General features: G+C 48.3%; 1 protein-coding gene across 1 annotated transcript in view; it reads left to right on the top strand.

The window, feature by feature from the left end:
• WDR3 (WD repeat domain 3) overlaps positions 1–4,979 on the top strand; it is a 34,848-nt gene extending 29,869 nt beyond the window's left edge. Inside the window, exons 23-27 of the mRNA XM_024202267.2 lie at positions 269–316; positions 1,826–1,869; positions 2,538–2,666; positions 3,575–3,668; positions 4,383–4,979. Coding sequence (XP_024058035.2) covers positions 269–316; positions 1,826–1,869; positions 2,538–2,666; positions 3,575–3,668; positions 4,383–4,538 — 471 coding nt within the window. The 3' untranslated portion in view covers positions 4,539–4,979. The remainder of the gene's footprint in view (positions 1–268; positions 317–1,825; positions 1,870–2,537; positions 2,667–3,574; positions 3,669–4,382) is intronic.
• Positions 4,980–11,832: the final 6,853 nt, after the last annotated feature.

Here is an 11,832-nt window from a genome sequence, read left to right as displayed (position 1 = left end):
TTCTATCATCCAGCCTAGCTGTTTGTTCTGACCTTCATCCCATTATTGCTAGTTATATGGGAGGCTGATGGCTGGCTGAGTGGGAAAGAATGGAGATGTGTAAGACAAAATGCCCTGTGTGTTCTGAGAATTATACTGCTCTGGCTACAGAAAACCATCTCTCTGTGTGGGGGGAGCTGGGGGAGTTCCAGGTAAAGGCCTGACAGTGTCCCTTACTGGAAACTGTGTGTATGTACCTGCCTTATTCTAACCCGTTCTCTTTCTCCAGGTTCCCCTTCCTGTCAACCCCATCCTTCAGGCCTATGGAAATATTTCAGTAAGTGGGATTCCCAATTCATGGGATGTGCACAGTCTGCTCTTGGAAGTCTGGGTCATGGGGTGTCCATTCACACTCATGAGTTCAAGAAGCAAAAATATGTTGTGCTGGCAAGCTCTGAATCTGGGCCCAGACTTTCGACTCTGAGCACTTGGCAGGTCAGATCATGCCCAGAAATGCTCTATGGGTTTGGCAGGTGCAGTATCTGCTCTCTGTCGAAGAGTTGTTGCTTACTGGAGACCTGTCTGCTGTGTTGCTGTGACCCATGTAGCAGTAGCTGGAAGCCAGTTTTTCTTTAGGGGACCATGGAAGTTCCAGTTCCTACAGCCGCATTTCTGCTCTTGCCATGGTGAGGTGGCCCTGAGTGGAATGCAGAGCTCTACGTTAGACAGACTCGTTTTGGAAAGATTGGTGGGACTCAAATTGTGGAATTTTTGTTTAGGCTTCTCAAGATATTTTAATTGAATTTTCATGTAGGTATAAAATGTCACTATTACAGCATTTGATGTGCTCGTGTAACCCTCTGGGTTACGCCAGCTCAGAGCCATTTTCACTTCTAGATACTAGAAAGTGTGTATAATAGTACATAGAAATGAAACATTCTGAGCTTGTGTGTACATTTATATTCCAGTTGTTATGACATTGCCAAATTTGTTCCTCCTGTATTAAACAAGTCTATAAAGTCTCTACATACCGCTAATGCATTTTTTAGGCACCCTTTAGAAATCCTTGTCACTCCTTCATTCTCTCTGTACAATGAATGGTGCTTGAATCTCTCTCTCAGATGGAGCTGCCTTTTTTCCTGCTACTTCCTAGCAGGAGGCCTAGTCTGCTGTGCAATTTGTTACACAGGAAGTGCTGTTCAGCAGATGAATGAGAGAAGCTGGGACTAGTAACACTTTTTAGGTAACTAGTTTTTGTGAGTTTTTTATATAATTTAAGTGTAAATGGTGTTTATCCATATTGCACAGAACTTGTTCCACTGAATTTCAGAATGTGTATAAAATGGACAAACACTTTATATTCAACCTGCTAAATTACTACAGAAATCTCATCAGTACTAGAGTTTTCTGAAAGCAGCTTGTTTCATTCATCTCCTGAGCAGCCCTTTGTGTCCCAAGCTGTCAGCGGATGGAGGGTGCGGTGGCTTTCTGTTTCTTTTCATTTTGATTGTATTTAACAACTCTTAAAAGCATGTTCCTGTGTTTTTATAACTAACATGCTTTGAGATTCATTTAATCTAGTGCAGTGGTTTTCAAACTGGGGTACGCAAGCTCTCATCAGGGGGGTATGGAAGAATAAGCCTGTAATGGCGGACAATGCCATGAAGACTTGTAAGAAAGACTTGGTAATCTAATCGTAGGTATATTATGATCCTATCTCAGATGGGGGTATGCGGTAGACTACATTATGTGGAAAGGGCCTAAAAAGTTTGAAAACCACTGATCTAGTGCTCCCCTCGGGGCACTTCCTGACATGCCAATCTGATGCTGTTTTCTTCTGTTACAGCCCTCAGCATATGTGCTAGAAGTTTTCAAGAAAGTCAAGTCAAGGTGAGTCTCATGAGGCTTTTTGCTGAGCAGGGCTTCCTATTGAGCAGTGAAGCCTGGTTCTGGTTGGAGTTTTGGATTGGCCACTTATATTGGAGGTGGGCAGTGGAAGAAAGATTGGTGTGAATGTCACTGGTAGACTTGAAGTCATTTCATGTATTCCATGGGTAATTCTAATACGAAAGCCACCTCTTTGGGAATGAGTGCACACTGCGGCTGTGGAGTGTCTGCAAGTGGGGAATAAAAATCATTCCCTCCGCGGTGAGAGTTGGCCGAAACTTGTCCAGTCAGGTGGGCCAGGAGCTCTTTTACTTGGTGGAATGGAAGGAAGCCAGTGGGCTGTTCTGGGTAGGCAGAGCTGTCTAGCATCTTTCCCACAGGGCAGGATTGTCTGTCTCCCACCCAAATGCTGTCTGCCTGCTCCCTGCCCTGGGCGATGTCAAAGAAACTGTATTCTATCCAAATGGGCCTGGCTTTCTTCAGTCAGTCTTCCCAGTCTCCTTCCTCAGGGAGGGGAGCTGCCAGGTTGGACCGTGCCAAAGCTGAGCGGCTTTGCACAGCATGTCATGCCTCGTTCAGGGCCCATTCTGCAGCAGGGCAGCGACTGTTGGTGCAGTGTGTTTTGTCCATGGCTGCTCTCAGTCATCCCTGTCTCTGCGCTCTCTCCTCAGTGAGCTGGAGGAGTCTCTGCTGGTGCTGCCCTTCTCATATGTGCCTGACCTGCTTGTGCTCTTTAACGAGCACGTCCAGTGGGGCTCGGAGGTGGAACTCCTCTGCCGTGCGCTCCTCTTTCTGCTCAGGTGAGTCAGGAAGGTTGCTTCGTCCTCTCACCTCACTCACTAGTTTGAATCCAGCTGGGTGGTGTGTAGACAGCCAGACCCACTGCTCCTTGCCTGCTCTGTAGCTAGTGAGGAGCCTTTAATCTCCTGGGCTATGAGCCAGCACTTCCCCCAGCTGTGCTCACCTGAATGCCTGTTGTCCCTTCTCCTTGTGTAGCAGGGGCTGCATTACTTTCCCTGGGCACCTGCCATGCTGGGAAGGGACATGTGGGCATAGAGAGTAGGTCTAGGTGACACTGTGAGGTACTGCGGGATGAAGTATATCTTACTTGGGCCTGTGGAGAATGTGCTTGAGCTTTCTCTTCTGCCCCTAGAGTCCTGCCTGGCAGAGTTGGTCCTGTGTCCCCTGTATTTTGGAGGGAAGGTCCCATCATCCACAATGTATGTGACGGGGCTGTTGTCAGGACTGTGTGCGCAGCCAGGCTGGGTCAGGACAGGGAACATGGGTCTGGCTTGTATGGCCCAAATGGGGCTGCCAGCTATAGTGTCAGCGTTTGAGATTTCAGAGCTCGGAAGTGCTGATGAAGCTGGGAATGACATCCCTCCTGCCAGCATGGGCTGATGGCCCATCTCACATCCAGCTCACCCAGAGCAGTCACCTAGGTCTTTAGCCACTGTGCTGTAAAAAGAAACTTTATGAAATAGCCCCCGTTTCTTTTCCAGTCCACCTCTGTTGAAATATTAATCTCATTTGTTTGCACTCTGATCCCTCTCCTGGGCCCTACTCAGTGGGATCTGCACCATGGAAACATAATTAAGAAAAGCCCTCACTTTGTCCTCCTACTGAAGTCCCTTGGCCTATTGGACTGTCACTCTGCAAGGACGCTGCATCTAACTGGGGCGCTCTCTCTGCTTGGCTTGTTCTTCAGGATACACTTTGGGCGCATCACAAGCAATCAGTTGCTCGTGACAGTGATAGAGAATCTGAAGAAAACCACCATTTCCAAAGTCAGTGAGGTCAGGGTGAGTATCTGCAGCGACCCCCTGCCCGGACTCTGGCATAGTGACTGTACTAACGGTTACAGAATGCATCGCTTTTGTCTCAAAGGGAATGCTAAGTCCAGTGTCCCCATCTGACTCTTCCCAGCCTTCCAGTAGCCTGGCCCTTTGTCATGTTTCTGCTGCATGTGGGGGCAGCAGGCTGGTTCCTGGCTATAACACACAATGGCTCTATCCCCTTTTAATTTTGCTGTGTGGTTTGTTCAGACTTGACTCTCCAGTATGAATATACTTTGTGCACAGGACATTCAAAGCTCTCATGAAAGGGAAACTGTCTTCACCTTTGCTGTGGGCTGATGTGATTCACAAGTAACCTGGAGTGGGGGAGGTGGTGTCCTACCGGGGTTGAGTCAGCTAATTGCTAGCTAACTTTCAGAAAATGGGTTGTAGCTCCCCTCCTCTTTTAATACAGAGAAGTGGAGAACAGAGACTCCAACTCCCAGAATGCAGTGCTCCCTCTTGTTCTGAGCGGTGGCTGAGGTCTGGCCATTCTTCTGTGTCGATGAAGTTGGCTGTAGGCTGCACTGTGTAAATCTGTGGGGCTGCATCTTACCCGGAGATGGTGAAAGCATTAGTGTCTATTTGGGCCAGGGAGCAGGGGTCCTGGGGGATGCTGACTCCCAGCCACTAGCAAGGTCGAGGATTACCCAGAAATGCACTGACCATCTGTCTCTGCAGAATGTGCTGGGCTTCAATATGGCTGGGCTGCAGTTCCTGAAGAGAGAGGTTGAGGCCAAGGACGAGGTGACTTTCTTTGCTGATGCAACCGACCGTTTTGAGGAGAAGAGGAGGAAGAGGAAGAAAAAAGAGAAGCTGGTTCTCGCGATGGTTTAGCTTTTGCTGTCCATAATGCAGGGCAGAGCATGCAGCCTCCATGTGTGCGCGGGAGCCTTTCTGAGGGCTAGTGGGCCCTGAAAGTCTCTGATTCAGTGACTGAAGCGAACTCCAGCAGGTCTGCTCCCGCTCTTGCATGCACAGAGGGTGTGTTAATTCCCTCCATGGCATGTCACAAACCCAGGGTGGAGTGAGTCCTATTCCCTGGCTTGGATGGAACTTCCTGTACTCTGCTGGATACATTTACATTTGAATCCTGAACCTGAGGCCGGTCTCAAAGCTGCAGCCCATCCCTTAGACCAGCAGCCATTAGAAATGGCTTGATTTCTTCCTCTATAGATGAGACTTGCTCTCAGTGTTTTAACTGGGGACTTGTCTACACTGGCAATTTTTACAGCGCTGCAACTTTCTCACTCGAGTGTGAAAAAACACCCCCTGAGTGCAGCAGGTTTCAGCGCTGTAAAGCGCCAGTGTAAACTGCACCAGTGCTGGGAGCCGCACTGGGAGCTACGCCTCTCGTGGAAGTGTTTTTTTTAGCGCCGTGACTACACAAGCCATGTTAAAGCGCTGCCAGTGTAGACTAACCCTGAGTGTAGTTTGCAAAGTGCTCCTATAACCATGCCGATGTGCAAAGGGGCAGGTGGCAGGACTTTGTGCTGATGTTGCAACAGGGAGTGGCTTACAGGGACACGCTGTGTGGTCAGACTGCATTCCCATGAGTTGATACAAGGCCTGGCCCTCTCCGTCCCTGTCCCAAATAACAGTTCCTTAAGGTCAGAACAGCTCCTTGGAGCTCTGTCAGCCAGTGTGTTTTCTCTCCTCGTGACTTCCTTGGTGCCAGCTATTAAGGCCTCTTTCTGGTGGACAGAGGATTGGAGTAGAGGCCCTGCAGTGTGCTGTAGAGTTATCAGGCTCAGTTAGCATGTGGAGACCACACTGCGTCCCAGATAATCCCAGCTGCATTAGCTCCAGTTGTTCATTAGGAATTTACCACTGCCAAAAATTGATGCCGTTTTTGTACTTGTCATATACTGGATAAATCACTGCTTGTTGCTGAAATAAACCAAAGTGATGAATTCGTTGTTGCTGTCAGGATGTCTGAAGTCTGGAGTAGGTGGGATCCTTTCCATAAAACAGGCTAGCAGGGGGCTCCAGTCACACTGAGCTGCACTGTTTTCTGTGTACTGTGGTGAAAAAAGCAATGCTGCTTCAGGCTTGTAGAACCAATGCTGCACTGGGGTCCAGAGCTGGCTCCCTTTCGGCTCATGCAACAACTGGATTTTTAATTAGTTCCAATTGTGGAGCCCTTTATTAGCTCCATTGTCTTTACATGATGCTCAGTTACTCCTAAACCAGCCTACTGAAGGCAACAAGGTACCTGAGGGCAGCATTTGGCCTGCAGAACTTATTACTGGTGGTTACACATGTCGGAGAGAAGCCAGCTTGAGTCTCAGATCCCAGGCTGAATTTGCAGAGCAGTTAGAGAACCATTCTTTCTGTATGTAAACTGAGCATACGTGCTTTGGAGTTGGTGGGAGGGTAAATGTGGAATTGTACATTGGTCACTTTTCAGAGTGGAATCTTTCAAGGGGTCTTAGCCTGACCCCCATTTCTGCCAAACACAGAACACCTGTGGTGTGTGGGCCCAAGAGACTGTGTGAGCAAATAACTAGCACTGTGCATACAAATACTAGATTTGCACGTGCATATGCCTTTCTGAAAATAGGAACACCGCAGTTACCAAATCAGACTAGTGGTCTGTCTTGTCTAGTATCTGTTCTCTGACAATCACCCTGGAATCCCCATGGAATCTCCTGGGTGGTCAGTACTTAAAATCAGGTGCCTAAGGATTTATGGGACTAACTTCAGGGGGTCCTAGTTTTGAAAATCTTGGCCTGGGACCTCAGAGCTAAATATCCATTATTTGTTTTAAGGCACAGAATATCTTTTATAAACTAGGTTGAAATATATAATCCCTGCATTGCCAACCTGAAATACACTGCTTGTTCTTTGGGCAGCCATTCCACAAGTTCAGAATATAGTGTTATAGAGTCATAGATTCCAGGTCCAGGTGGGATGGTTGTGGTCATTTAGTCTGATCTCCAGTATAACACAGGCCAAAGGACTTTCCCAGAAGAATCCCTTTTGAACTAGAGCTTATCTTAAAAATAAATAAATAAATAAATAAATAAATAAAAATCTTGGTTTAAAAATTGCCAGTTATGGAGAATCCACCATAGGCAAATTGTTCCAGTGGTTAATTACTTTCATTGTTAAAAATGTACGCCTTATTTCTAGTCTGAATTTGTCTAGCTTCAACTTCCAGTCACTGGATCATGTTGTATCTTTGTCGGCGAGACAGAAGTCTGTTATATCTTGACTTTGGATACTGTCTTGCATGACCTTCTCCTAAACAAACTAGGGAAATAGAGCTACTAAAAGGTAGGTGCAGAACTGGTTGGAAAAGCGTACTCCAAGAGCTCACAATCAAGCTGGACAGGCATATCCAGAGGGGTCTGCAGGGATCTGTCCTGGGTCTGGTTATAATCAAGATCTTCATAAATAATTTGGATAATGTCAGAGAGTACACTTATTAAAGTTTGTGGATGATTCCAAGATGGGAGGGGTTGCAAGTTCTTTGGAGGATAGGATTATAATTCAAAATGATCTGGACAAACTGGAGAAATGGTGTGAAATAAATAGGATGAAATTCAATAAGGAGTGATGAAAAGTACTGCACTTAGGAAGGAATAACCAAATTGCACAAATACAAAACAGGAAATGACTGACTAGGAAGGAGTACTGCAGAAAAGGATCTGGGGGTTCTGATGGATCGCAAACTAAATATGAGTCAGCAGCATAATGTTGTTGCAAAATAAGCAAATGTCATTTTGGGATGTATTAGCAGGAGTGTTGTAAGCGGGAGAAGTAATTCTTCCACTCTGATAAGGCCTTAACTGGAGTATTGTTCAGTTCTGAGCACCACACGTGAAATGTGGACAAATTGGAGAAAGTCCAGAGGAGAGCGGCAAAAATGACTAAAGATCTAGAAAACGACCTATGAGGAAAGATTGAAAAAAAATTGGGTTTGTTTAGTCTGGACAAGAGAAGAGTGAGGGGGAACGTAACACTCTTCAGGTACATGAAAGGTTATAAAGAGGGGGATAAGGAGAACAATTCAACTGCTGAGGACAAGACAAGATGTAATGAACTTAAATCACAGCCAGGGAGATTTAGGTTAGACAGTAGGAAAAACTTCCTGTCAGGGTAATTAAGCTCTGGAACAAATTACTTAGAGAGGTGGTGGAATCTCTGGTTTTGGAGATTTTTAAGGACAGGTTAGACAAACACCTGTCAGGGATGGTGTAGATAATCCTTAGTCCTGCCTCAGTGCAGGGGACTGGACTAGGTTACCTATTGAGGTCCCTTCCAGTCCTACGTTTCTGTGAATATCAAATATTTGTTCCCTATAGGTACTTAGGTAATCAAATCATCCCTTTACCTTCTCTTTGAGCTTCTTGAATCTCACTCTAAGGCAAGTTTTCTAATCCTTTAATCATTCTTGTGGCTCTTCTCTGAATCCTCTCCAATTTATCAACCTCCTTCTTCAATTGTGTCCAGTTCTGGCGTACACAGTATTCTAGCAGCAGTTGCACCAGTGCCAAATACAGAGGTAAAATAACTCGTATACTCTTACTAGAGATTCCACTGCTTATGCATTCAAGGACTGCCTTAGTTCTTTTGGCCACAGCGTTGCATTGGGAACACACATTCAACAGATTCTTTTCCTTTCCCCCCCACATCCCAAAATCTCTTCGTCATTGCTTTCCAAGATAGAGCCCCCACATCTTATGGCCTACATTCTTTATTTCTAGATGTACAACTTTACAGATGGCCTTCGTAAAATGCATATTGTTTGCTTGTACCCAGTTTAACAAGTGCGGCAGAATAGATAAAATGGTTACTCGCCTTCTCGTAACTGTTCTTCGAGATGTGTTGTTCATGTCTATTCCAATCAGGTGTGTGTGCTCCACGTGCATGACAGCTGGAAGATTTTCCCTTAGCAGTATCCGTAGGGTCAGCCTGGGCACCCCCTGGAGTCACGTCCTCATGGCGCCCAATATACGGCCCTGCCGACCTGACCCCCCCCCCCCCCCTCAGTTCCATTTTGCCGGCTACTCCAACACAGGGGTAGGAGGGAGGGTATTGGAATGGACATGAACAACACCTCTCGAAGAAAAGCAGTTATGAGAAGGTGAGTAACCGTTTTTCTTCTTTGAGTGCTTGTTCATGTCAATTCCAATCAGGTGACTCCCAAGCCAAGTTCAGAAGGCAGGGTTGCAGTTGTCCACTGATTGGAGCACGGCTCTATCAAAGGCCGCATCATCTCTGGCCTGCTGGGTGATTGCATAGTGCACGGTGAAAGTGTGTATGGAGGACCATGTCACTGCTCTGCAAATTTCCTGGATAGGAATCTGTGCCAGGAACACCACTGAGAAGGCTTGTGCCCTGGTCGAGTGCCCAATAATCGGAGGGGCAGCCACCCCGACAGGTTATAGCACTCATGTATGCAGGACGTGATCCATGATGAAATCCGCTGTGAAGAGACAGGAAGACCTTTCATTCTGTCCGCCACAGCCATTAATAGTTGGATGGATTTTTGGAACGGCTTCGTTCTCTCGATGTAAAAGGCTAGCACTTTGCGGACATCCAGTGAGTGGAGCCTCTGCTTCCTACTGCTCGAGTGCGGCTTAGGATAGAACACCGGGAGGAAGATATCCTGGTTGATGTGAAATTGGGAGACAACCTTTGGGAGGAAAGCCAGGTGAAGCCTGAGCTGAACCTTGTCCTTATAGAACACAGTGTAAGGGGGTTCTGATGTTAAGGCTTTGAGCTCAGACACCCTCCTGGCTGAGGTTATCACTACCAGAAACACCATCTTGTACGAGAGAGAGAGCAGGGAGCATGTCACCAGTAGTTCAAAGGGCGGACCCATCAGTTTGGAAAGGACCAAGTTAAGGCCCCAAGGTGGGATCGGCTGCCTGACATGTGGATATAGCCTGTCAAGATCTTTAAAAATTGACTGACCATAGGGTTGGCGAAGACCGACTGTCCCTCTGCACCTGGATGGAATGCTGAAATGGCAGACAGGTGAACCCTTATTGATGACATGGACAGGCCCTGCTGTTTAAGATGAAGGAGGTAGCCCAATATAAGCGGGATAGTGGCGAGCGTCGGGGAAGAATGATGCTGTGCCGTCCAGATTGAAAATCTCTTCCACTTGGCCAGGTAGGTAGGTAGTCCTAGTGGAGGGTTTTCTACTGCCAAGGAGGACTTATCTAACGGGATCCAAGCAGGACAGCTCCATGGTGTTTAGCCATGGAGCATCCAGGCCGTGAGGTGGAGCGACTCTAGGTTCAGGTGCCGGAGTCGGCCTTGGTCCTGCGTGATGATTTAGTTGGGGATTGGTCCTGCTTTGAGCAGGGGGTTGGACTAGATGACCTCCTGAGGTCCCTTCTAACCCTAGTATTCTATGATTCTATGATCAGGTCCGGGACTAACAGTAGAGTGAGTGGTGCTGCCACAGACAATTTGAGGAGGGATGTGTACCAGTGCTGGCGGGGCCAGGCAGGAGCTATCAATATCACTGAAGCTTCTTCCCTCCGTATCTTGAGGAGCACCTTGTGAATGCGAAGGATGGGTGGGAACGCGTACAGGAGATGATCTCCCCACAGTAATAGGAATGTGTCCGCTATGGAGCTCGGACTGTGGTTCCAGAAGGAGCAGAACTGAGTCGCGTGGCAAAGAGGTCTACCTCGGGAAAGCCCCACTGTTGGAAGATGGCGTTCGTGACATCCGGGCATATGGACCACTCGTGGTCTAGGAATGACCTGCTGAGGTAGTCTGCCAACTCGTTCTGCACCCCAGGGAGGTACGAAGCTTGCAAGTGTATCGAATGCTCTACACAGAAGTCCCACAGCATGCGGGCTTGCTGGCACAGGGGAGAGGAGTGTGCACCCCCGTTTGTGGATATAGAACATCACTGGGGTGTTGTCTGTCATAACTGAAACACATCTGCCTGTTAGGTGGGCTCGGAAAGTCTGGCATGCTAGGTGCACTGCTCTGAACTCTCTGACACTGATGTGGAGAGCCAGCTGTGCCTGCGACCAGGGGCCTTGTGTCCCGAGGTCTCCCAGGTGTGCCCCCTAGCCCAAGTCTGATGCGTCCGTCACCAATGAGAGAGTTGGCTGGGGGCTGGCGAAGGGAACCCCAACACACACCACCTGTGGGTCGACAGAAGGGAGTCGAGGACATGGGGAGGCAGAATCACGACCGTGTCCAAACTGTCCCGAACCGGCCGATACACCAAGGCTAGCCAGGATTGGAGCAGCCGAAATCTGAGCCTGGCGTGTGGCACCACATAGATACACGTGGCCATGTGTCCCAGGAGTCTTAGGCAATTTCGTGCTGTGGTGGTGGGAAACTGCCTGAGACTTCGAATGTCGCCGCCCATGGCCTGGAACCTCTAGTCCGGCTGGTACACCCTGGCCTGGGTCGAGTTCAGAACCGCCCCTATAAATTCTATCCGCTGAACAGGGGACAGAGTGGACTTCCCCACATTCAGGAGAAGGCCCAGTGTGTCGAATGTTGCCATGATAAATTCGACTTGCGCCTCTACTAGAGCCCTGGAGTGGCCCTGGATTAGCCAGTCATCGAGGTACGGGAACCCCTGTACCTGCCACCTGCGCAGGAACATGGCCACAACTGCCATGCACTTGGTGAATACTTGGGGCGCCACTGACTGACCGAACGTGAGGACTGTGAATTGGTAGTGGCTGTTGCTCACCACAAACCTGGGGTATTTTCTGTGGGACAGAGTTACTGCTATGTGAAAGTACGTGTCCTTCAAGTCAAGGGCAGCATATCAATCCCCTGGATCCAAGGAAGGGATGATGGAGGCCAACGAGACCATGCGGAACTTGAGTTTCTTCGTGAACTTGTTGAGCAATTGCACCTTCTGGATAATGAGTTGCTCATGAGAGGGGTCCCTGAAGAGGGACGGGGAAGTGGGGTGGAAGGGCAGAAGGGCCGAGACTTGGAGTGAATATCCCCTTTCTACCGTGTGGAGCATCCAACGGTCCAATGTAATACGGGCCCACGCAGGGTAGAAAGGGGATAGATGGGACAAAAAGGTAAGACGGGGAGGATCCAGTCTCTGAGCTGGTGCGTCGCCCCCGAGTGCACCGTCAAAGGCCTGCCTCTGGCCTGAGGAAGGTTTCAACTGGCCAGAGTC

Source organism: Terrapene carolina, unplaced genomic scaffold (genome assembly GCF_002925995.2).
Source record: "Terrapene carolina triunguis isolate 2854851 unplaced genomic scaffold, T_m_triunguis-2.0 Scaffold242, whole genome shotgun sequence".
NCBI classification, from domain to species: Eukaryota; Metazoa; Chordata; order Testudines; family Emydidae; genus Terrapene; species Terrapene triunguis.
Note: the sequence above shows the minus strand (reverse complement) of the source record. Positions and strands in the feature narration are given on the sequence as shown.